Source organism: Platalea leucorodia (genome assembly GCF_965183815.1).
Source record: "Platalea leucorodia genome assembly, chromosome: 2".
Classification (NCBI taxonomy): domain Eukaryota; kingdom Metazoa; phylum Chordata; class Aves; order Pelecaniformes; family Threskiornithidae; genus Platalea; species Platalea leucorodia.
The window spans coordinates 90940527-90968030 of record NC_138824.1 but is presented as its reverse complement, the minus strand read 5'-3'; the positions used below and the strand labels follow the sequence as shown (position 1 = coordinate 90968030).

The window sequence follows — 27504 nt, the reverse complement described above, 5'->3', positions numbered from 1 at the left end:
GAGGAATAGAAAAACTGTAATCTTTCAGAGGAAAAATAAAACAAAACAAACAAAAAAACCAAAAAAATAACCCTCCCCAAACAAAACATCCTCAATTAAAATATTTTTATATTATAGATATATAAAATTTCAACTTTCACATGTCTTTTAAAAATATGCATCTATAGATTTTCACTCACACAGACATATGAGTTTTAAGGACAAATTTGAAAGTGAGGTTCACGGATGTAAGGGTGTAGTATGTCTGCCCCTTTTTGTAAAGCCCTCTAATGCTTACCTCCATCAGTATCTCTCTTTTCTACTGAGAGAGAGGAATAAGCCTCATCCATATTGAGGCATTTGCCTTGATTGAATTGATAAGTATTCTGCAATGCCAGTGATAGTGCCAGGGACTTACTTAGGGAACAGGATTAGGTTTTTGAGTCAGCTGTTGTGTACTGGAGAAATATCTTACATTACATGAGTGTGTTGTACCTTTTATAAGATTATTGCAAAGACTCTTTTGTTACATTTGTTGTGTGAATTGAACAGGGTCAGGGCAGAGGCTTGACTTTAGGTGAGCATGCAGGATTGGGGTCTGTTCCCAGTAAGCAATACAGACAAAAAAAATTAAAGCAGCACCCATTTATATCTGAGAAAAACATCACAACGGTGAAGGTGCCATTTCCCAGCATTTGGCTCTATGGTTCTGCTCCCACTGCCAAAATAATTCCTCTCTTATACCACTGCATTCACATCTTGGTCTGATGTTATCCATTCTTTCATCTAAACTGTTCATGTTTTTTGGAAAAGATGTACTTTCACCTCACGTGGAAGATACAAAGTGTTACACAAGTTCTCGGGCTGTAATCGGATTCTCTCTGAGGACAGTGAAAGGGGAATGTTTTGTCTTTGCATGTGTGTGTACATACTTTGTGTGCACATAAAGATATCACAAGCATGCATATATATTTACCTGACTTCATCTTTGTTTGAAATCCAGCCATAAAAATCCAGTCAGACTCAGGCAAGAATTTGTTGTAATTTTCTTAACTTTATCTGTTTTAATATTTGATCAATGAGTTTGAGAATGTTTTAATTTTTCCAGTTCTATTGTAAAACAGGATTTTGATATACATAGTTTCTGCTCATAATCAGCACAGAGGTAACAATTTTTCAATCACCACATATTTGTCATACAATTTTAAGACTTTTTGTGAGTTTCCATGCAGTGATATCTACTTCATTGTGTGCATGCAGGCTGCTCCTGAGGCTGGCAGCAAATTTAGCTATACCTAAGCAAGTGCCTAGCTACAAATAGTAGTTAGCATGGATCAGCATTTAAGAGGTTCAAAGCTTCAAGTATTGCTATAAAAGTAGTTTTTAAGAAGGACTCAGCACCAAATTTGTGTCCAGTATATTGAATTCTCCAGAAAGTGCCGGCACTTATTTTGATGACTAATAAGAATGGAACTTTCTCAGAGTTTTATTTTAACTGGTGAGTTTTTCTGAACATCAAGACAGTGCAGCCCTCAGTATGAATGGACTATGCATGTACGTTAGTCCTACCAGTTACCCAAAGAGATCGGTAAAGGCAGAGAGGTTTTCTTCCATGCTTCCAGGAGGATGCCCTTTCCCATGGGCTGTAGAAAGATACTTAACCCTGTTTCTGATTTAATGTGTCTTTCAGTCTACTGTAGTGATGCAAATGGAAAGGTAGAGAGTGTCTGTATCTTAGTCAGGCTTAAAAGTTAGTAGTAAGGAGTGCCAAGGTAAGTGGAAGCTGTGGTTTTTAACCCCACTGCTTTGAACAGGCTGGGAACATTGTAATATAAAATCTCAAATCAGATGAAGGTAAAAGTCATTTAAGTAGCAAGCCTTAGTACTATACTGGGAAGTTACGCTGTTTTAATGGTTCATCTGGTGGGGTAATAATACCTTAGTGGCTCAGGTGCTTCCATTAACACTGACAGCATGGGTCCGATATGTAAAGCTGCTCAGTTCCACAGAACGTTCCTGAAACTGGCAGTGATACAAGATTATGTGATCAGCTGTTTTGAAATAGCACAAAGCAGCTTACAAACACAAATATAGTAAATACTGGTTGGATTCCTATCCTTTAAGTCAAATGGCTAGCAAGAATGCTTGCAAAAAATAACCTTTTTCATTTGTTAAATGTGAAGCTCTATAAGAATCTGAGCTCCATGAAGAAGGTACAGATATAGCAAGAATTCTCACTGAACTGCTGAGAGAAATTTTTGTTCAAGGCAAGAGTTTCATAATAGCTATGAAATCAAATTAAAGTATAACTGGCTCACCAAAGAGAAAAAGTGTGATTTGACTTGAAAAATGGCAGGACACCTAGCAATGTTATTTAAAGAGTACTTGCTTTCTCCCTCCTCCTTTGATTCATGTCAAAGAAACTTAGTCACTTTATTCTGTGTTCAGCAGTACGGCTGGGCTTGTACAGAGAAAAACTGTACTGCATTTGAGATTGTTGGTAGTTATTATGTGCTTTGCATAAAGCAGAAACTCTGCTAGGCAGAAGCTGTAGTCTAAGTAAAATATGAGTCTGCAGGTGGACACAATGACAGATGGAAGAAAGTACCAGGTTATTTATTACCATATTAAACTGTTACAAATAATAGTTAAAGCTAACCCGTTTATGTCAAATGTTTAAATATATGTGTGTTTTAAGGACAACTTGGAAGGCGAATTTATTGTTCTGATTAGGGAGCTCCTTGGAAAGGAAAGCATCCTCCTCAAAAAAAAGATTGCATAGAAGGTGATGGTAGGCAATCCACTGTGGCACTGATGGTGGAGTAGAAGCAAGAGTCAACTTCCTAGACTAGAAGAGACTATGGTTAGAGTGATAATAGATTGGGCAAGTCCACAGACAAGACAAGACAAGGATCCATCTCTTTTTTATTTCCAGAGTAGGCATTGCTTCTGTTCCAGACAGCTATTTATACTTCATATAAGAGAGCTCCTTCTCAAGAGAGTCTTTATCTCTCTCACTTACTGAAGTGGATTGTCTCGGATGGGATTGTGATGACAGTAACCCTATTCTCAGTAAACAAAATCTCTTGAACTATATAATAAGATCAGAAGGACCGCTATGCCTCAGAATGAAAGACTGTACTATCAGGATGGTTTTATTATGCAGCTTTGCCAACTTCCGCTCTGTATAGAAATCCTCAATGCATGCAGTGGTTTTTCAGGGTCCTGCATTTTTTACATCTGGGGTTTTGTTTTTTTGTTTCTTACTAAAAAGAACTGAATGAGTGGCAAAAAGATGCGCAACTTATCATACAAAAAGGTGGATGAACACGAGTCAGGAGTACTATTTTTGATTCTTAACCTGCATTTTTTGAAAAAAAAAAAAAATGGGGGGGAAAAAATGTATTATATGCATTATTACTGTAAATATTGATAACACTGTCATTGTTTTTAGGCTGTGAGAAGACAAAAGAGTCTTGAACAGAGTATTCAGTCTGCCCAGGAGACTGACAAAACCCTCCGCTTAATCCAAGAGTCTCTTGCTGTTATTGACAAACAGCTAACAGCCTACATTGCAGACAGAGTTGATGCTGCACAGGTCCCTCAGGAAGCACAGGTAAGATATATACGGGTTGAACTGATGTGCATACTGGTTTTCTCAATCACCTGAAGAGTGTTTGGTTGTCCCTCAGCCTCATATTAATAATGGGTATTTGCAACATGATCATTATGAAAGTGCAAGTAAATTTTAGGTAGGATTACTTTGAGAAGTTCAAGCTAATTTTCTAGTAACGTCATCTCTTCCTTCTGTTTTATATTATATACCTGTCCAGAAGATGTAAAGAACTATAAATGCCATGGAATACTATACAGTAACTTTAAAATGACAAAGATAAACAATGTGACTCTTTAAAATCCAGTTCCCATCCTAGAAAGAAGAAACTAATCATCTTCACTGCTCTTAGATGGCTCTTTTACAAAGTTGATTACGTGGCCTAGGGATTTTTACTAAATTATTGAAACATAGACAACATTGTTAATTATTTCATTATGTGCAGATAAATGTACTTACACTTCAGTTTTTACAGCTTATATAAATTTAACAGAAACAGCTTTTCCTATTCTTTAGAAATGGTTTATTGAGCCTTTGAAATACAATTGTACATCTAATTCTCATTTTTACTCTTTCATTGTTTCTTCTGTAACATCTGCTTTACTGCAGCATTAAAATGGTAAAAATACAAATTAAATAAAACCAAATATCTCTGGTATAAAATTATTAACAGTGTACAATATTATGTACAACAACTTTTCTGTAAATTCCACTTAAATTTAGGAAGTCAGATTACAAAAAAACAACCAAACAAAAAAAGGCTACAAGGAAATTGAAAATGAATGCTTTATAATGATTTTAGAAGAGGCATTCAATTGTGTTTTTTCTGGCATGCCTGTAGAGTTTTAAATCATTGTAAAAAATGAATGTCTTGTATGGAGTAGCTTAGATGATCTTATATATGTTCAGAGCAGAATATATGTAGCCCTGAAAATCATGTTTTATCTTCTTTAAAAATAAAACTTTCCATGTCTTTTGAATTAAAATGTAGATAGGTGTATCTTTCAGTTGCTTTTCTAGTGTCTGTGTGTTTGTAGGTACGTACAGATATTTTTATGTCTGTATGTCTGGTTTTAAAAAGTGATATTTAGAAAACAGGATCGTATTTGCATTCAGTCTTATTTTGAAATGGGTTCTAATTTATTTGCTTCTAACTTACATCAGTATAAGAATAGGATCAGATTCAGATGAATTATTGTTCCAGTTTGAATCCTAAGCTATGTTAGCTATTAGTTGACCCTTCTGAATTATTTTTCTCCTTCCTTGCAATGTGAATACTGTAAACAACTTTTTTATGCAATAGGATACAAGTCAGCATTTGTTAAAGATGTATCAGTTTAATTTCTCATCTTGTAATTATATAACTCTAATACATAAGAAAACTTTGATATGAAAGTGTGCTCTTTTTTCTGGTGTGTTTGGACCCTTACATTGCAGCAATTTTTGGTGGTGCTTTATATGGACGCTTCTGGTTTATATGTATCCTCAGGTACAATATTAGCAATGATCACAGACTGTGTAAAAGGAAGTAATTCAGAACTTCAACAACTGAAGCAGCATAAAACTCAACCAACCTTAATTAGCACACTTTCATGGGAAAATTTCAGCTCAGTGCTTTTGCAGAACTTGTTTTTGTTCTTGAGATTTTATTGTCTGATGTCAAGTTCACCTGATTATACCCTATCCACTGTGGGAAACACAGTGTAGAGGCTACTGACTTTTTCCCTTTCATGTTTTTATTTTAAGATACCAGTGGGACCTAAGGAAAAAAACTTAATTAACAACTGAACAGATTTAATGCAAATACTGAAGTTCTCTGAAGTTCGGTTGTGAAGTTCTTTAAAACCCTTAGAGGGAAAGGGAATAAACAATCAATTTTATGCAGGTAAATATTCTGAGTCATTCCTTTAGTGAATGACCGTGCCAACCGGTAGCAGAATAGGCGCATACTGAATGGCCACATCTCCTGCGGAGCCTCTGCTGGCACAGCCTTCTTGTAGAGCAGAAAACAGTTCATTCATATACGATACTCTACTACAGTGTCTGCACAGCTGGAATGGGAATCTTTCAGTCAATGATGTTGGTTTCTGGGCAGGGGTCAGTTTATCCATGCTGAGGGATTTAGCAAACTGTTCAGCAATATGTGTTGCATTTCTAAAAGAACATATGGGAGAATTTATAATCAGAAAGCTGTTGAGGGTTTGGGAGCTCTCTGTGTTTGCTTCAAAAATTCAAATCCTTTGGGAGCTTTGATAGGAGGAATAATCTTTGGTTCAGCTGACCAGAAATGAATCTGAGAAAATTATATTTAGCTTCTCTTCTTAAATTAAATAATCAATTTAGTTTATTCAGAAAGTTGACAGAAAGAAAGGGAAGTATGTGCTCTTCAACTTCTCCTTTGGATCAGTTTTTGAAGGTAAATTCTGTGTGCTTCTTACTCCACCATGTGGCACTGAGAATTTAATGCTAGAGAGCCGCTGCCACCCAGCTCATTTTGAGTACAACTAAAGATGCTGTATTCAGACAAAACAATCTAACAGCAATTGCACAGATAAATCAGTTCAGATTCCTCAAGGTGTAATGATGAAAAAAGCTGGAATGAGGTAAAGCCCAAAAGGATATTCCAGAAGGAAAGATTATTTGTTTGTATGCTTGATCTCATGATCCCAACTGAAGTCTCTTTGATTTCTCTAAATTTACCAAGAAAATACAGGGAATGAAGTTAACATCACAGTAATTTGCAGTTGCTGACTTTTTTTTCAAGTGCCCTTTAACTGACAGAAAGAAAATAAATCTGTACTGAAAACATTACATTTATATGACAAAATATTTTTCAGATAATTATTTGTAGCTTTGTTATTAACTAACTTCTAGTGGGAGAGAGAATCTCCACTTTGTACTTCTGTTTAGTCTGAGCGATTACATGGCGATTTTTATATTATGGGACAGAAAACACACTTATTTCCCTTCTCACCTGCATGTGACAAATCACTTGTCTGTTCTCTCTGTGGACTTATGTAAAACGCAATGTGGAGAATAAATGAAAAATATTGTGTTTCTGAGAAAAGCAAAAGTAACATACTTTGCCTTTTCAATAAACTCCTTGAATAATTTTAGTTCTGTAGTGATAAGCACTACACGCCTGACTGTTTTCTAAGTGAATAAGGATATTAATCTGTTTTTAAAATATCATTGTGCTACGTTCAATACCAAATTGTGCAATGTGTTACTTGACAAGAATAATGCCATGCTTCATTGCCCTCAGACTAATATTTTGGGACAAAGAATTCACAATTGTCTACTTAGTAAAATGTCTAACATTAAAGGTATTTACACTCACTTTTACTCTGCTGGAAATTGTGAGAATTATTTTGTTCAGCCATATGTAGATCAGTGGTCAAAGAGGGAATAGCTGATAAGCATTATTCAGAAGTGTAAGCTTACATTTTGTTATACATTAAGTTTTAATATCTATGCAGATTTCTTTACTATACAGATTCTCACACTCTACACATCCCCATAGCATCTGAACACTGCATTAACTGTGTTTTAACTGCACAAACTGCATTTGTCATGTCCAACTTATTCAGTCTTGCCTTGTCAACCATTTTTCTATCCTCTGATGATTTGCTTTACTGATTTGGACTCTTCAGTTAATCTTTTTTGAAGAGCAGTGTCCAAAACTAAGTATGCTGTTCTTGTTGGGACTTACCTGTGTGTCATTCCTGCTCGAACATCATCTTTTGTATGTATTATATGATTTTCTTTTTTTGCAAAGGTGTGACATCATTGACATGTATTCTTTTTGTGCTTTTAAAGATGGGTACTTCAACTTAATTTTTCTAATCTTCTGGTACTTTGTTTATCTTTTCAGAGTTTTCAAAGGTAACCACTAAGAGTTCTGAAATTGTTTCAGATATGTTTTTTATGTCTGCTAGAATCATGATCTTTCTGTTTATAAATATTAACTTACCAGAATGCTCTCTAAATGTTTTATTTTCGCCATACATTAAGCTGAGATCTGACTCCTTAGGCATTGATAGCAATTGCGAAAATAAGCAAAAATGAGGTTAAACTGAGAACCATTCTTGAGAGCTGTTAGGCTATCTAAGTAGTAATTAGAGAAATACAAATCAGAAAACCTAATACACCAAGAAGAGCTAGCAAGCTGTTCTCTGAAGCTCAAGAGAGCCAAATCTGCAAATTCATATCCAGGCAATTTTGATGTAAGAGTTACGTGAAGGACTCATTAATTACAAAAGTAATCTGGTATAATTTGAGTTCATAATGGACTAGTACACAAAAAAAACAGAGAACAATTAGAAGTTCCCCATTTTGCCTGCAAAATGTCATATTGTCATCATCTTTTTGTGCCACTGCAGAACTCATAGGTTTGCTGTCAAGTTCAAGCCTTTTTATGCAGCAGATCTTAATGAAATCCATAGTAGAAAAGTTATGTTCTAGGCTAAATTTAGACCTTATATTCCTAGAACAAACAGTGGAAGAAACTTAAGGTAATGTAAATGCCCTTGCCTCCAGATCCACCACTCACTGCTGAAAGATTTACTACTCTGGCCATGTAATTTTCAGTTCTTGAGAATTAAACAGTATTGAATTGCCCAGTACTAGTATTGCCTTATGTATTTTCTTGGAGGATGTGGAATATGGGCAAATGAATGTGGATGTAGTAGAGGATAGTATAACTGCTTAGTTTATTTTGTATAGCATGTTTTACATAGCATGTTCTGCTTAAAAACATCTATGAGAAGGGAGCAGCATATTTATTTTCTATCATCCTCCAAACTATGGGGAAAACCTATCTGAGAGCAAAGATGCTGAGCTGGGAGCAGCTTCTGGGAGGCCAGTGGGACAGAAAAGGACATTACCCCTGGGCTGGGGCATGCAACCTCCCACTGCAGGAGCACCTGCAAGAGCAGGGGACAGTGCCACAGCCAGCTCTCAGGGCTTACCTATATCTGCCTACCATAGATTCTGCCTATAGCTTAGTATGCCGCTGAAAGTTGCTAGGCAGGAAAGAAATCTTGTGAGGGAAGGACCAACCCTGCAAGGTCAGAGAGAGGTATAAAAAGGTCTTTCTGTTTACTATGTATAACCCGAGAGATCTACGTGTCATCTCTTTAAGGAACTACCTGTCTCTAATGTATCACCCTGTGTTTCCATAAATCTTTGCTTTGGAATAGAAAGCCCTTCAATGTCTTTCATTAAGCTTCCCATGGAGAAAATAGGACAAGTTTCTCCTTGAGGATTCGGCCAGTTTTTTGTTACAGAATGAAAATAACCTTGTTGTCCAGGAGCAGGTTTTATAAATCAGGTTTTTAGTTAGTAAACATGAATTTAGTGTATATTTTTCTGCAATGGACTTTAAAGAGAAAGAGAAATCAGAAGCAAAAAGAGGAAGTGTGGTTAATTCTGGCAACTTTATTTTGACCTAATCCCTTTGCTGTAGCAGTGTTTAACGAACTATAATTCATTATGTTTAGTGTATTTTTTGTGGAAGTTTATAAATCAAATTGAGACTAGTAAATTGGTGACTATCATTACAGTGCAGGCCCATAGGAAACATTTCACCTATTCGTTGCTTATTCTAAGTTCAAGTGACATCAGGGTTTCCTGTCCCATCTTGGAATGTGTTAATATACATATCACTTGTATCTTTCTTCTTCTGGATTTATCCAGAGAACTTGTCAATTTGCTGATCTTGGTGGTATAGTCAATATTGACTGCAAAGTAATTTCTCCCTGTGTTATGAATTTCTGGCAACTAATATACAATACAACAAGGTACAGCAACATGAAATTAAGATGTCTTGGAGGATAATGTGCACTGTAATACACATCTCCTATGACCTTGCCCTGTTCCTGAAGTAACAGAACAAACAGAGTCTTCTTCGTTCTTAAAGAGCAGAGAAGAGAGATGAGAGGTTTCCCCCAGTTCTGGGGTGGAAAATGGTATCCCTGACCTGCCATGAGAAAGCAATTTCACCAGTGTGTTTTCCAGAATGTCTTTCAAACTTTTTTCAACTTGCTGATACTACATCAACTGGAACTGTCAGCTGTTCCTGTAGTGTAGTCTTTTCAGCATTCTGCATGCTAAAATCTGTGTTTGCACATTAGATGTACAACCCATCTAATCTTTTCAGCCATTATTCCACAATATTAGTTCTAGGTATGTTATGGGTTTGTATTTTTATCCTTTGGTTATAAATAAAACGCTTATTTTTAATTAAATACAGAAGGTTGGGGGTTTGGCTTGTTGGTTTTTTTCCCAAATTACTTTGCATTGTTATGATTTTGCTGATTATTGCTGATTGGCATTTCTTTGTTTTTTGTAAATATGATGACTGATTTTCTAGTTATGGTAGCAGGTATTGATGGGAAGTGGCATATAATCAAGCCTCGTAGTTCAATTTTCTGTTGCAAATAATGTTACAGAGTTTGTTTCTATGCCCTGTTACCTTTTTTCTAAATGCTGTTCTCGAGCCATGAGATTGCAGCTAGGTTTGTGTCAATTTTCGAACGAGACAAATAGTCATGTTGGTTCTTTTGGTTTTCCTTTCTCTGATTCAAGATAGGAAAGGTTTTTCCAAGAACTACCTACGCTGCCAGTTGTCTTTTTTTTTACTGTCAATATAGCAAGACTCTGCATTTCACTGTTCATCTTTTTAAAGTTAAAGACTAGTAATTGAGAAAAATAATGCATTGCATGCCCTTGGGACTGAAATCCTTTGGCTTTAGAAGTGGTCCTCATGAGAACAGGCATAGTCAGTGCCTTTGGTCTTGTAAATATAATTATTATTATATATATATACACACACTTATATTTTAGTTTATATATATATTTTTTTACAAATTAATAAACTTCCTGAAAAAAAAAGCCAGTGATGGAAAATGAGAATCCCTAACCTGTAGGACAGAATAGTTTAAGCACAGTGATATTTATTAGTTACATACACTGCATTATATTGTAATGTTCTAGAAATTAAATGAAGGCAGTTTTTGCTGCAAAGCTTTTACTCTTTATCACCTACTCTGACATCAAAATACAGAATTAGAGAGAACAAACATATTGGAGGAAAGCTCTCCCGCAAAGCAATTTAAGAAAAAAAAAGTAAGGTACAATAATCTCCGTGCAATGTCCCATAATACCTAATTGCTTAAACACTACTCTTATCTATACAGTGCTGTTCTGACCTATTCAGATAAGAACTGTTCAATTATATGCTTTCCAAAGTGACTCTGAGGTTCAACAAAGTAAACTGGAAAATACAACCAAAAATTGGTTAATTGATGAGGTGCAGAAGCAAAGAGTTGAAGTACTGGATATGATATCATATATTGTTCTAACAGTCAGGCTTGCTTCATCCTTGTATATACAGTTCTGACTTCCAAGACATCAAGAAATTATTTGGCTTCAGGAACTAACTAAAGCTGAGTTACCACCAACTATTTGGTCTGTGTGCTGCACAAACACAGAAGATAATCTCGTTACAATTCTAGTACACTTCAAGGGGGAAATTTTAAACTTAGACAAGGAGAAAAGAAATACTCCAAAATAAACTATTTAATATACCTTCTTTCCTTGTATTGCATTGTCCTTTTAATTGACTGTCTTCATTTTCTCAAAACTAAAATATCACAGCTAGAAAAATTCTATTATTTACCCCAAATACTACTGGCCATTCAGTAAATAGCCTTGACTAGGAGAACTCAAAATACTCACTGTGAAAAATAGAACATGTACCATTACGATAATTTTAAATTAAAAGTTTAATCTAAATAGACAGCTTTCTGTCAGTCATTCTGCTTTTACAAATGCTTTGCTTCAGAAAAATATTTTATTTCTCTAAATAATACTGGATAGGTTAGACTTGTATTTTCTCAATGACTTAATAATTTTCTGTATTTTTGTTCGTCTTTTGCTCTTAAAATTTACTTTAATACATTTCCAATATAACTTGTGAAAAACTACTTTCAGTGTAGTATTGTTATATACAATAAATTGTTATGCAAATCATTATAACCATGTAATACCCCTATAAAGTAGAGAGCATACAGTGTACACAGCTTTGTACTTAATAACATATGAAGATGTTATTAAAAATACCTATATATTAATTTTTACTTATAATCAAACTTTAAAGTTGTAATTTAAAAATCCCTTTTCTTCATTTGCATAATTCTTTTTTGAACTACACAGTTTTCACATTTTACAAGTTACTGTAGTGTAAGATAAATGCATGTGCATATATTTAAACTTATAGCTAGTCTTTAGTGTATCTGAGAAATTCTTGTATACCATAGAAAAAAATGATTAAATCTAAAATCACTTTTTCACTCAGGAACAATGGCCTCAAATACCTTTTCTGGTGGAGATATACCTTGTCTTTATTTCACAGCGTAATCGTTCTTAGTAGTACTTGTCTAGCAATACTGCTAATAACAGTTTCTCATTTTCTAGCAATTTAAACATAAAAATATGTGAATTGCTCTAAATTATGTTGTATCAATATATATTATGGGAATTCTTTTCTGTAACATTGCACTAGCCAACACTGCATAAGTTAATTGTTTTGTGTAAGGTTGATTTATGGTGAACTACAAGGCTGATATTTTTCTTGTGATGATTTGATTGCACACTGGTTTTGCAGAAAGTGATAACTGGAAACGTGTTAGAAAATGGATTAAGTTACTGTATTAATGAACTACATGTCATTATGCATTTACCATATCTACAGATAGTGAACGTAGATTCTGGTCAGTAATATGCCACAAATTGTATACTGTTTTAGATATAACACAACTCTGTGAGATGAAGATGTTGTCATACATACAGGTTACTTTGATCAGTTTTCTCTCAACTCGCCTTATGATACTGTGGAAATAATAAGAAATAAGAATAGTGAAGCAAATCACTTTTCTATTTGTATTTTCCTTTTCTATGATTAATTTTTTATTTTCTTCCCAATAACAATACTTACTTTCCTTCAGATAAAAGAAATCTATATTTTTTCTGCCTACAACTTAATCACAATTTCCTTAGCAAGATTATGTCATTACTGTCACAATGTCAGAGTTATATATGTTTGAGCAGGAGAAGGTTTTATTATGATCAAGAGAAACTGAACTGAATAATTTACAGGGTGGTGAACAAGTAATTCTTTGAATAATTTCCTCTAATTATCCTGTATATAGTGTAGTACTTCTGTTCAATATCTTTCAAAATCAACTGTTCCAAATAATATTAACAACATAAACATTTTCTTCAGACCATGCTGATTACTGTCTTTATTTTTCAATAGAAAATACAATCTGAATTAACAAGCCATGAGATTAGCTTGGAAGAAATGAAGAAACGAAACCGGGGTAAAGATGCTGCCAAAAGAGTGCTTTCCCAAATTGATGTGGCACAGGTATGCAAATCTTATTTCCTCCATCTTTCCTTCATTCATGCAAACAAACAGCATGAGTAGCACTATTACTATAGTATGAAATGTTCTTAAAGTATCTCTTCTGTTTTAGCTGCTCCTTTCTAGCCAGGAAATTAGAGCGGATAAAGCATAACATCCGTATCTTCTTACTGCTCATTTTCCTGCTGCAGCTTTCCTAGCTAGTTGGCAACAGTTTACACAGAGCTGACGTAACCAGCTGGTGGGGACACTATATAAGGGCTGTTTTGAATGTGCTGTGGTTGCAAGAAACAAAAGTACAGTGAGGCTTTTTGGTATACGTGATGAGGTATTTGAAAATATTTAGAGCTAAAAGTAATTTGAAATATTTGGTAGAACTTCATTTGAAAGGCAAATCTATGCTGAGCAGTGCATTGCAGTCATCAATTTAAAATGTTAGCTAATGCATTATTTTGTCTAGCTTAATAGACATAGAGAGACCTGTTTGAAACTGAAGAAGACTTTATTAACACTTAGGAACAATACACATTTTTACCCATTAATCTGTGATGGGTTCTTGACTATTTTGCTGCTTTTGGTTTTGGCATTAGTGCCAAAGTTCCCCAGTCTGCAAAACAAAATGTCAAAATTTGTTAGGAAAGACAAAGAATTTTGTTATGGTATTAACAGTAAAAAAGGTAATCTTTTTCTTCATCTCTGTCAAATGTTTCTAAGTATTTTAGCTTCAGTTTTGTATTTTATTATGGATAACATTAATGGCATTTTAACAGTTAATTAATTTGAAATTCACAAGTTGAGTTGGTTTTTTTTGTTTGTTTTCTCTTATCTACAGGACTAGCTTTTCTTTGTTGAGAATATTTATGTTTCCTTATTTTTCTGTCTTCCTTCACACTAACTCACCTTCTGATGGTCTCTATGGCAGCTGTGATGTTGCTCATATTTCATCAGTGAAATGCAAGCATCAGATGACTTTGTATCTAAATGTTTATAAATTCAACAGCATGCAAGCGAGCACTACCCTTTCTAGGTCCCTTTTTTTTTTCTTAATCCGTCTTTGTGCAGATATTTTTTTCTTCAAAGGCATTCGCCAGATGACTATATGCATCAGTTTGAGTTTTGACAAATTGGTGGGGTCTTTTTGAGAATTTGTTTTGCTTACATTAGATAAAATATGAACAAAAAATAGCAATTGTAAATATCAACTACCAAAAAGGGTAAAAGCTGAACCCTTGGTTCCAAATATTTATGACTATATTTGATTTTAGGCCAGTGAACTCTTGAATTCTTTTCCATCATTATGCAGTACCTTTGGTGGTAAATCACATTTCACTAGATTTGTCTTTACTTACTTTTTTCCTGAAGAGCATTCTCACTTATAAATAACTCCTTCATGCATTTTTTTGCACTAAATAACATTTCTATTTGACATATATTTATTCTAATGTTAGTTCAATTATCTAGACAGAAAGTAAACAATTATGAAAATAAGTAATTTCAATGAGATTGTGAAACAACTGTTAAGTGACCAAATTTATCCTGGCTTTTTGGATTATGGTAGGTTGAGAGTTAAGTTCTGATTTTTAAATTTAAGGGGAAAAGGACAATCAGCAAAATAAAAATCTATTTCTGCCATAGTGATTTAAAACCTAGTTAGTTCTACTAGGCTAAGAATTGTTACATGAAAGTGAAATCTTCTCTGAGGAAGGGCTATTTTTGGAAATTCAATAGTAAATTCTTTGTGGGAGGAAATTATACAGCAGACAAATGACATTCTTGTTTCTTTATTTCATATCATCTGTCTTTTAAGGTAAACACATTTGTCAGCGTAAAAAGATAGTTGACTCCCTTCCCTTACCACATTATTTATTCCTACTGATATTTTAACATTATTTAATGTAGGAAAATATAAAAGAATGTTAAATCTCTAAAAATATTTAATTACCTTTAGTTTTGCTTTTGGATAACTATGGATCCTTTGCTTTTAAAGATGACATTTTCCTCAAAAAGGAATGATACCGACTTAGTTGTGGGCTTTCCTTTTTTCCCATCGGTTGTTGCTGTGCTCTTTATCTAGGCCAGCCAGATTTGCCTACTGACCATGAAGTTTGAGTATTGCCATCAGTTAAACTTTGATGTGAAGTAAATTCAGCTGACTACACATTTTAGCATTTAAGAATGTTCATGCTACTTCTCACCAAAGATCCATTTAGCCCAAAACTGTATCTTCAGTAGTAGCCAGAAGACAGTGACAAGGTACAGTAAAGTGAAGATTATGTGATGGTTCCCCAGTGATTTGCAGCTGAGCAACTTCTGGGTCAGAGGTATTTAAAAGCTCATGTCTAAATACTTTCTGAAGTCTTGTAAATTGCTGGAATCCCTAACTTTGTTGAACAGCTAGTTACACAACTTAACTGAATGCTATGTGAAGTAGTCCTTCCTTTTGTTCATTTTGGTTTCCCTATGTAAGAGTTTAACTTGCTGTCACCTTCTTCATGAATTTTGAGAAACAGTTAACATCATTTGCTCGTCAACTTTTTGCATTCCACTAATGTTAATCCCCTTCAGTTGTCCCTTTTCCAGACTGACTAGTATGTTAAATCATGCTGAGACCTTTAGATGTATAGCTTTGGTTGTCCTATCATTCTTCTCTACTCATTTTCTATTTGTATGTTTTTTGAGATGAGGTGCTCAAAATGTCACACATTATTCAGGCACAATATAGATTTATACAGTGACTTTTATACTCTGGCAGGTATTTTCTTTTTTGTTCTTTAAGTTCCTAACCATTCCAAATACCCACTTTGCTTTTTTGGCTGCTTTTAAGTATTGAGCTGTTATTGTCTTAAAACTGTCGGAGATAAATATAAGTATATAATCTAATTGCTATAGTTATCTATTATAACTCAAGTGAGAGTGCTAATTGATAATTTAGATCCCATTTGTTGTCTATCAAGCTTAGTGTTTCTTTTGTGATGTGCATTACTTAATTTTTGGATGAATTAAATATAATTTGCTTGTTTTTTTCCTATAGATCCTCAGTATTGTGCAGTCCTTCAGTGACTCTTCACAGATGACTTTAATTTTCTCTACCATTAATACTGTCATTCTCTCTCTTTTCTAGATCATTTTTAATGTATTGATCAACACAAATTGTAACAGATACTGATGTGGCATTGCAAGCTTCCCACAGGACTTGATCTTCATCAAGTTGAAGTGTCACAAGATGAAAAACTAATTAAATATGAATTTAGTGTATGCAAACACACTGAAGAAAAATAAGACCACTTATTCCTACCCTCTTGTTCTTATTTTTATTCACTTGTTCACTTATTTATCTAGGGAAAGATTTCCTTTCTTAACCTGTTGGATCTCAATTTCATTAAGAGTATTTAATGTTGAATGCTGAAATGTTGTAATGTACACAGTTCTCTGTGTTATGCAGAATTGTCTTCTGCTCATGATTCCTGCCTCCTTCACAGAAATCTGATAGATCTGGGAAGCATTTTTGCTAATGCCTATGTATAGGCTAATTCTATTCCTTGTTATAGTTTTTCTCAAGTTTGTGTAATACAGACAGCACTGTATTGGTATAAAGTGTCCAGGATTTGAAGATAAAAAAAATCGAAAGTGTGTTTGCAGATGCTGAGTTTCTATTTAATAACTTATCCATTTCTTAGTGACATTCTTTTTTTTTTTTTTCCAAACAGTAGAAAAACTTATTCTACTAGTACTTTGCTCTGTACTTCTAAAGAGAAATTAGTTCTTATTCAAGTAGATAATTAAAATGCCCTTTCTTTGCTTTATTTTTAATTATTTCACCTCCCCCTGAGGTAGGGATCATGTAAGCAAGCAATATAATTAATGGAAAAAGATAACAAATTGCGAAAATTGTGAAATTAGAAGCCATGCTTGTCATAGATTTTTCTGCCTTCAAATTACTTTCTTTTTACTCTAGGTTATGCTTTTTTTAAATTGAAATAGAAATCAATTTTATACTCTAAATCTCAGGTTTTGTGCTAGACCTACTTGCTGCCCAGCCGCTTTATTTGGGTTTCTTTGAGGGAATAAAAGCCATTAAAGCCCCATTTGCTCCCCAACCCCCAACATTTTGCATATTGGAAAATATGAAAACACTCAATTTCTTCAGTTGAGCATATGGCCTCACTGGCTCTCCTGCATCCACTGTCCTGGATGATACAAGAATTTTTTTCCTCCTGTGAAGACCAAGATTTTCTGATGCTGGTATTTTCTCAAAAAGTTTTAAATTCTTTGAAAGAGAAACTGCTGATTGATAATGGATTCTAAGTATTCTGAAATGGGTCTAAGACTTGGCTTCAGTGTTGATTTGATTTTGCATTTACTACCCACCTCTGCTTACTTTTCAGAAAAAGCTGCAGGATGTCTCCATGAAATTTCGCTTGTTTCAGAAGCCAGCCAACTTTGAACAGCGCCTACAAGAATGTAAAAGAATTTTAGATGAAGTGAAATTGCAGGTTCCCAAGTTGGAGATGAAGAGTGTTGAGCAGGAAGTAGTGCAGTCACAGCTGGATCATTGCATGGTGAATATTAAAAAATGTTGTCTTTCTATTTGTTTCCTGCTTGTTCTGCCTTTCAAATTTGAAGTCTTTTCAATGACACTGTCAATATGTCTTTGGGAGTTATTGGAAAATATTCTGAAAGATTTAAGAGCAAAGTTACACAATGAAAGTTATAGGAACCTTTTTAGTTAAAGTTTGATTTTTTCAAGGAGAGGAGGATAGAGAGAAGGGTTTGATCCTCCTTTTGTTTCTGTTGTTTGCAAATGAGGGTATAAGAACACTGTACACTTAAAGTTGTATTGCATTTCAAAGTTTCCCAGGATATAATAGCACGGTGAAATAGTTCTAACAGTCTTACAGTAACTTTTTCCTTTCTATATGTTTTTCTCTTCTTCTGTCATGGCAAAGACCTCTCAGAAGCATGGGATGTTAATTAAATGACTGAAAAATTTTGAAAATATGGATTTATGTGGAGAAAGCTAAAAATTACAGAATATTGTCCTGAATTCAGGATCAGAAACAACGTATCAGTTACTCACAAAATTGAAAAAAAAACATCAAGACATTCTCATTTTAGTGAACTTTCAAACAATGGTCATGCACTTTCACTATGTGAGAAAGCCAGTCATGATCTCTTTCTAATTCCCCCATCCCATCTTGCATATGAGTTTATCTCCCTGGCTCTATTTTCCACAATATGCTATGGCCATGGAACTCGGTGACATAACCGAAAGAGATGTTGCAGTGCACAAGGTTATTCTAGCCAGGAAACACAAAACATAAAGGAATACCATAGATTACAGCTTCCATGAGATGGCATGCTGTAACTTTCCTACAGCTCAAGAGCAAAAGATGACCTCAATATGTCCTAAAGAATATGAGGAAAATCTGTATGTATCCCTTTAATATCCTTGTAATCCTGTACCCCTTTACTGTTGAAGGGAGGTAAAGATAAAGATGAACACCATGTGCTTGATGATAATAAAATGGAGATTTTAACAGCAAAAATCAGGACAATCAGAACCTTGTCTTCAGCTGTTTTTTTTTTTCTGGAGCAATGGCATGCCTGAAGATGTTTTTTTTTCCCCTCAACCTCTTTCAGATATAAATGTAAGAATTTAAATTAAAAAATAAGCATGAAACAAGTCAATATTATTTCTTTACATCTTGAGTTTTTCTTAAATGCAATCACCCTTAAATTCATATTCTTATCAGAATGATAAGAAGCCCCGTAATTAGAAACCCTGTACTGAATTAAAGTGTCTTCACTCAGTGGCTAGCTTTTGCAGCCCTTTCATATTCTAAGGAAGACTTACAGTGTTTTTAGCACATCGTTATCTACAAAGAATCTCATGATGTTTCTATTTAAAAAACCTAGTCATAGCATCCCATCAGGTGTTAGCCAATGTGCATCATACAACAGCTTCCTGATTTGTTGACAGATTTTCAGTAATGAAGAATGTATTTATCATATTAAGCACCTAGAAAGCAGTTGGACTATATACATACTACCTTTTAGTAAATAAAATAATAATCATGTTAAGAATTGGCTTGGTAATTAACTTTAGATTATTGAGAAAATGCGCTTAGGTTTTTTTTGTCAGGTCTGCTGAAAAAAAGTCATCTTTACTGTCCAGACGTACTAGACACAGATTTTACATTGCGGGAGATACTGCTGCTAAAAGAAAATCTCAAAAAATTATAGATTAAAAAAGTACAGTGTGATTTATTTTGCAGTTCTGTCTAAGTATACAGGACAGTAAGTTTATTTTCTAACACATGACAGCAAAATGCTGGAACACAGAATTAAGCTAGACATCTCAACAATAAAGCTTCTCAACAGTTTCACCTTTGCCATTCATCATGTACCTGTGTGGTAACGGACACTGTATCTCTGTGAGTCTTTTTTCACTGTGGAGTTCAGTGGAATTTCCATGCCGTGGCAGAATTTATTCTTAGATTAAAAAAAAAAAAAAAAAAAAAAAAAAGAAAGTTCTACTTCTACTCTACTTGCATGAATGTTAATTGGGCATTTATGTGGCTGTTAAGCGGCCTGAGTTACCAAGTCATACATTTAGATGATGATACCAACTTTCTGCATATGAAAAGAAAGAATGCCTTCATTTTTCTTAGTATCACCCATTTGAAATATTAGGGAAATGTACTGTGTTTACAGATTGCTTGTATGCTGTCACTTGCTGAACAGCTGTTTATCCCTTATTTTTTACTTAGTCATTGAAATAGTGCAGGAAAATGCAGTGAATTATATGATATATTTTGGCTTAACCTCATTAAGTTACTTTTTCATGTAGTTTTTTTTAATTATTTAATTTTTTAAACAGTATTGCACTTAGTAAATGTAGGGGAAATCCTCTATCCTACCAGTCTCTTGATTTAGTCGTATGAAAAACTGTCAGATTTTTAAATTAATTTAGTGACTATTTGTAGTTTAAATACATCCAACAAGCTGTATGAATTGTCAGAAGACATCTGTTGTTGTTTTAAATACTGCATTATCTAAATCAGTTTGAAAACAACCTTTGTCATATCTTAAAACAATTAGTGATGATGTGTACTTTCTTATCTGTAACATTTCTACCATTGGTTTTGGTGACAAGTCTTTGAAGCCAATATTAGTAAAGATAGGCTGTTCTGAATCTGTTCACTTGAATTGGGATTTAGAAACCAATCAATTTTTCTCATAAACTTGTTTTAATACACACACACACTCAGGGTGAGTTTTCTCTATCCTTAGGTCACATACCATGGTACCTCTCAACTCCTTTGGCTTTCAAATGGGAGTGGAAGGTGCTCAGAGTCATCCATGATGGTGTTTTTATACAGCAAACAATGCAAAGACTTCTAGTGCGCCTTTATAATAGCTTCAATAGTCTTTTCTGTTTTACTTATTTTAATGGTGGTATTTCTCTTTCATATTTCTATTTGATTAGAAATTATATAAAAGCCTGAGTGAGGTGAAGTCTGAAGTGGAAACAGTGATAAAAACTGGGAGACAGATTGTTCAAAAGCAGCAGACAGAGAATCCAAAAGAACTGGATGAAAGGCTTACAGCTTTGAAGTTGCAATATAATGAGTTGGGTGCAAAGGTAAGATCTTTGGTTTTAACACAAAACTATGCCCTCTTTTTGACTGGCAATGTAAAGAATAATCTTGATATGGTAAGTAAACGAGGTTTTTCATTGGTTCTTTTCAAGGCCCTCACATTTTCTAAACAGTGGGACAGAAAGAATGGAGGCAAAGGCAGTCATCAGGATGGCTATTCAGTTGCTCTGAGAAAAAATAACCTTTATTGCAATTTAAAACTCTACTTTCTTCATGTTTTAATTTATTTTTTTCTACTAGTTCATTGTTTTTTAGGGGTCAGAGGGCGATGTTTTGTTTTAATGCCTCAAACAGTTGTTTTGAAACACTTCAGGTCAGAAGAATACTTAGATTTTGTTTGTGATTTTTTTATGTTTTTCTTAAAGAGCTACTTCATAAAAGAGAGAATTCTACCTTTTAATTTCCTTCTGCCTCTGACTGTACAGATCTTTAAGTATATCATTTCCATTTGTTGCTGTTCAAAAATCTGTTGACCAAAAATTCTTGCTACTGCAGCTTTCCTCAGGAGGCATTTGTGTACCACTCTGCCTTGCTTCTCCTGCACTCCTGAGTTAAACTACGTGTGTCCAGTTATTGTCATAACCGTTACCTGGTTTAAATGTCATGTACAACCCTGACTTACCTTTTCACTGTTTCTTAATATATAAGCCACAAAGAATACTGTTTAGTTATGAGTATGTGGAATAACTGTCCCAGTTTCATGTATCTCAGATACCAGCAAACCCATGTTTAGAATTTAGTCATTTGTCATCCTCCATTCCATAGGGATTATCAGATTTCTTCATGTTGGGAAAAAGTGAATCATCAGCCTTTGAGCTCTGTAATGAGGAATGTATTGCCTTGGAATACAATTTTTTTTTTTTTTAATCTGATATTTAAACAGTACTCAGTTTGACCACTTAGTGAATGTCAGCATATAATTAGGAGGACTACATGAATACTTTCCCAATATTCTTTTATATAAAATCTCAGCTTCACCTACAGAAAAAAACAAATAGTTCTCAAAGTGTGGCAGACTTTTACATTATGATGCCAATGATAAGTTATATATATACAATTGACCTTGTAGAATCAATCCCTATTAATTTCCCAAGCACTGTCATTCCTTGTGTAAAATTTCCATCTATACATCATCTATTTCTTTATCGATACATATACAGTTAAATGTTGTTACACTTCCCAACAGAATGTTTTTGTTTACTCAATTTTTCCTAAAAGTCAACTAAACAGACAGTAAGACAGACAGACTACTAACCAATATTAACAAGACTGTGATTGAAAAAAAAATTGTGCATCAAACCATAAAGGCTTTTTATTCTGGGTCTGCATTATCTTTGGAGTGTGTTGCCTGCTCCTGAAGTACAATCCTCTACAAGGACCTTTGAGCTCCGAAGAGGAGTTCTGGCATTGTCCTAAAGGAGGTTTCATGCAAATAATTCAATTAACAACTATCCTTCATTATTCTGTTTTATTCCTCTCGCCCTCATTAAAACTATCCACAGAACTTCTAAAAACTGTAGGATTAGAGTAAATTTGTTGCTGTAACTGGCTGAATGAAGATTGTGAATGACAAATATATAGTTGTTGGTTTATTTCTAAAATTTATATACTTCAAATATGTGAAGTAGGACAGAACGCAAATTCTTTTTTTTTGTCAGATTATAAATTATTAGAACCATAAATTATTACTAGCTAGGAAAATGAGCCCATGGTAATACTGAGATTCAGTATGTGTTTGAAGCACATAATGATAATCAAGCCCCACTGACTACAGTATGATAAAACAATAAGAGTAATGTTACTTTTGACAGAGATAATACTCATTTGGGAACCTGAATTAAAACAGTTCTTTCTCTTGCTAGAAAATAAAAGTATTAAGAGACATCAATCTTTTGAGTGTCAAGAAAACTGAAGAGTCTGCTTCATTAAGGTGCGGATAGCTATCATTTGAGATTAGATAATAAATTTGGTTCCTCTATTATTTTAGAAATTTATTTTAGGCTGTAGCATTTATTCCTACATTATGTTTAATGTAACAACAGACAGGTACCATTGTTATAGGAAACCTTTCAACTAATGAAGGGATAAAAATGTGCCATTAGGAAGCCATTAGTGTTCTGAAGTGAGCCATATTGCAAATTAATGGGTCTCAAAAATCTGCAATGCTGTGTTTAGCTTTGTTGTCCTAGATGTAATTTCTCACATTTACTTTTATATAGCATGGTAGTTAACAGTTTTAGAGAGTTACAAAAGCCCAGAGTTACAGAACTAAAAAATCAGTTAGCCATTATCAGCCCTAATTGATTGCATTGAGTCAAAGTCTGTCTTAAGTTTTTCTTAAAAAGAAAAAAACTGATAATAGTTATAACTAATAGTAAGTCTCAGGACTGAAATGTGTAGTCTGAGTGAAAAAACACATCTTTAAGTGTAGACTCGTTGTGTGATTTCATCTGTACTGCTTCAGGAGGACCCCCATATTTAAAACAGTCCTTAAGCACATTTTGAAGCATGTGGAATAGTTTAATTTAAACATGTGCTGAAATGTTGTGCTCTCAAATGATCAAGAACATATATAATTTCTAATAATTTCATACAATACCTACTGTAGTTTTTCTGTATATTTTAGGTGTCATAACTTGAGACACTGTGGACCTAGGAATTCTTCCCCTAGAAGAATGGGTGGGTGGGGGGTATTTGTTCCTTTTGTTTTTAGCATATACACATATGGATATAAATACCTGTAAATAGTCCTAATTGCTTAGGTAGTATCAAACCGTAAACCTCTCTTTGGTCTAGGAATGAGTTTTGTCTGTTCAGAACATCAAGTTTTGCCCCTCATTTCTCACCAAATATGCTTTAAAAGAATGATAGATTATTTTGAAGCTTTAGTAGTGGCCTCAGTGTAAATAGGTTTGAGATGAATTTACAAGCAAAATGTCATTTGAATATCATGGTGTAGTGGTTGCATTTATAATGAATATTCCATGCCTGTGCTTACTTATGCATTCACTTGCCCTTATTCTCTCTCTCTCTGACACAAGCACATATAGATACACACACGCAAACTACTCTATTAAAGATTAGGTAGTTTGTTAGTTTTGAGTGGCTGTGAGGTAGGGCCTGTAGCATCCTTGTGTCAAATCTCTCTGTGGTAATTCATCAGAACAGGGAGCTGGACCCTAAAAGAAAGTGGCAGTAATAATGTTCTTGCTGCTCTCCTAAGGGCATTGCGTGCAGTAGGGGCTGTTGCTTACAAGGTCAGGTCTTTCCTCACAATAGCACTGCTGCACAGGAATTTTTGGCTGTAAGACTAAAAGTCTGTAAAATACCTTTCTTTTGGTTCAAATATCTGCTTTTCTCATTTTATTTTTATTTATTGCATCCAATGATTCTTGCGAGTAAACTATCAGAGCTAAAATAGCTTTAAAATATAGAGAAAGTTTATGAAGATAGTTTGATATCACTGCATGAAACAGAAGCCCTTTAGAGGGCACTGTTTCCTATTTTTCTTCAGAAATGCATCTTTACCTTTGAAGTACAAACCGAAACTGATTAATCAGTAACCTCTGGATATACCCAATGTACATGGAAATAGTGTAATATTATTGATATTATATACAGAATTTAGAGATGTATATAGCAACGCAAATATTCTTTCTGTATTTGGGCATGTATCAGTAACTTCGTTTTGTACTACACTAGGTGTTTAGGGTTCTTACACAGGCAATCACACTTAGGGTAGTGCACTTTGCATTGTATTGCTGCTAAGTACCCACAAACAGTTATTTACAGTGACTATTAATACTCCTCAGAAGAAGTGAATATTTGTGTGCATTACTGGATACATGTGTGAATGGAGCTCTAAAAAACTGAGTTTTATGGTTCTTCCCAGGGATTTACCTCTTGGCCTGACTGTAAGTTCTGAGGTCTCATTTAATAAATTTGGCATACAAGAAAGCGCACAAAGCATATTCAGTGAAGAAGAAATGTTCTGAGATTTTAGTACTAAGCCTCTACAGAGTGATAATATACGATCAGGGATGTTTTATTGCTTATTCCCCGGGCAAATCTGATCTGTTTACTCAGGGATAGCAAAAGCCATGTACCTAACCTCATAACATCCTGTTACATTTTAAAACCTCAAACTCTCCTTGGCAGTAGAGGTAGGAATCAATTTGATCTTTGCACTGCTACTTGTACTCAAACAGTGTCAAAGCCTGAAATAGTTTTAGTAGATATCGATACCAGTTTTGGATACCTGACACTATTGTAGACAATTCTTTTTCTATTTAAAAATAAATAAAAATCGGTGGCTACAGTCTCACTTGATTACTAATTGACATGAAAGGTAATTAGTAATTTCTTTTAAATATTAGTGACCTACTGAACGCTTTTAATCCACCTTCTTTGATTCACCTTTTTTAAACTTCAGCACAACATAATTTATTAATTTGTATTTTCTAACCACCAGTTGCCTAATGGTCTATCTGAGATCTCTTCATTTACTCTTCTGCCTTTTCTACCAAGTATGTGGAACATTCTCTCTCTCCCTGAATATGCTCAGGGACTTGCAGGGAGGATTATTTTCCCCTATTCCTCCAGGTTACGCCAAAATGTAGTGTAAGACAGTCAAGACTACATAAATACTTAGCTTTCCTTCCAGGTACCATGTAACGTGCTTAAAAGAACTTAACAAATAAAACAGAGATGGTCCACAGTACTTCATGTCCAAAACACTCAGCGTATGAAAAGGCTAACTGAAAGGCTGTGAGTGTGGAGAGGTGAATATGGGGATCTAGAAGACTGGAAGCTAGTGGTGGAGGGTAAGACTTAGGATGGTCTGAAAGGTTGGAAAGTGTGGAAGAAAGCAGAAGGGTGCTGCAGATAAGTCTGTGGTGAAGTCTCCCATCTAAGAGACTGGGAATCAGTTCCATGGGATGTGGCCTGGGACTTAAACTGGGTGGGAGGTTTCAGGGAAATGTGAACAAAAGTTGATGCTCTAAGGAAACTGGAAGTGAGAAAACAGACTGCAGATAAGGAGGAAGAATTTGAAAGGGGAATATGATGGAAGATGGAGGAGTGTGGAAAAGAAGCTTGGGATTACAGTCTACAAACTGCACTTTCTTCAAAAAGTCTGTAATGTAGCCTACTGACAGTAAATGCTTGAGAAGTGCTCTAGAAAATGTGTTTCAACTTTCCTTTGTTGATTTAGATGCCTAATCTTTATTCAGTTCCATACAGAATCACTTGAGGACACCTTGGTTTCCCCACTCTGTATGAAAGAAAGTAAAATCATTACATAACCAAAATACAAGTGTTCCTATTGCAGGATGGCTGTGAGTGACTGCATGCTGGGAGCAACATGCGTTGTACTAAAGTGGCAGACACAGTTTTGATAAGGAGGTAGGAAGGGGGGGAAGAGAGCTTAGTGAAGAACGCATCAAAGAATGTGATGCAAACTGTACAAGTTGTTCTGCAGTGACCCAAATAAATGTTATTAAACCATGGAAAGGATTTACTAATGAGACACATTTCTGCTGATTTTTAATTTATTTTTCAGTTTGCTTTGAAAAAAGAAAAAAATTACAAATTCCTATGCAAACCCCCTACATTTAAAGAGTGTTAAAACGACAACAAAATAATATGCTGAGAAATTAAAACTTAAAGTTAACTGTGCTGCCTTAGTTTGACGTTGTTCAGTGACTTCTGTGTTTCAAGATGTTGGTGTTTCTTTGGCAGAGAATTTTTTTCTTCTAAGTAATGTAGCTACGTAGAGAAAACCTTGTGGATTCAATATCACAATATCACTATATGGCCATCTATATGAAAATATACTCTTTGAAGGGTTTTGACATCTATTTTCTGTCTCAAGGAAAGCCTGTTAATTCAGTTGTTCCAAATTAGTTTGCTCGGCATGACTTCAAAACGGAGGAGTTGGTTTGCAGAGATCTGCTGCTAGTTCAAACTCAATGCGTCTTTATGCACATTTTTTTCTTATAGGTGTTTGCATTCTAGCAGCAAAATTACAGATATTGAGAGAACTAAGGCAAGACTATAACTATATTAAAAGTGCAGCTTGGCTTGTAAAATTGCAAGCTACGCTTTTATAGAAAAATGGCATATAGAAAACAGTATATAAAAATCATTAAACTTGTTTGACTGAAAAGTTAGGAATCACATGTTTTCTTTCTGCAGGTGACAGAAAAAAAGCAAGAGTTAGAGAAATGCTTGAAATTGTCCCGGAAGCTACGAAAAGAAATTAATGCTATGACAGAATGGCTTGCAGCGACAGATGCAGAATTGACAAAGAGATCAGCTGTGCAGGGGATGCCTAGCAATTTGGATGCTGAAATTGCCTGGGGCAAGGTAACAACATAACACACACTGTGCCTTTATATATCTCAGTTTATGCATATTACAGAAAGATAGATTTCTTTTCTGATAAAGAAAGAGCATAAAAATTCTGGCGTTTTAATTAGTGGAACTTTGTGACTGTTATGGCATTATCTCACCCTAAAATTAATGCTCAGAAAAGTTTAAACCATCTTGTCTCTGCATGTATCAATAGCACAATTCACCTTCATATTGCAGTAATCTTCACTGAGATTAATTTAAAGTTAGAATTTCATTTTTCAGAGTACTATATGTTATCCATCTAGTATCCATGTAAGTAGAGATCCATGTAAAGAGAGATCCCTTTCTCCCTCATCCCATTCTACTCATGATTAGAAAAGTATTAAACAGTAAAACAGCTCCAGTGGATGAAAGATTAAGGATATCAGAACACTATATATTCCACATGTTCAGGTACCAGCCAGGAGGTG

General features: G+C 34.5%; 1 protein-coding gene across 5 annotated transcripts in view; it reads left to right on the top strand.

Annotated features, from left to right (window-relative positions):
• Positions 1–27504, top strand: part of DMD (dystrophin) — a gene marked incomplete at both ends in the record, with an annotated part of 1307865 nt that overhangs the window by 586975 nt on the left and 693386 nt on the right. For all 5 annotated transcript variants that reach the window (XM_082303865.1, XM_082303861.1, XM_082303862.1 and 2 more), the window contains 5 exons: positions 3434–3595; positions 12912–13022; positions 17405–17578; positions 20509–20664; positions 26876–27046. In XM_082303865.1, coding sequence (XP_082159991.1) covers positions 3434–3595; positions 12912–13022; positions 17405–17578; positions 20509–20664; positions 26876–27046 — 774 coding nt within the window. The remainder of the gene's footprint in view (positions 1–3433; positions 3596–12911; positions 13023–17404; positions 17579–20508; positions 20665–26875; positions 27047–27504) is intronic.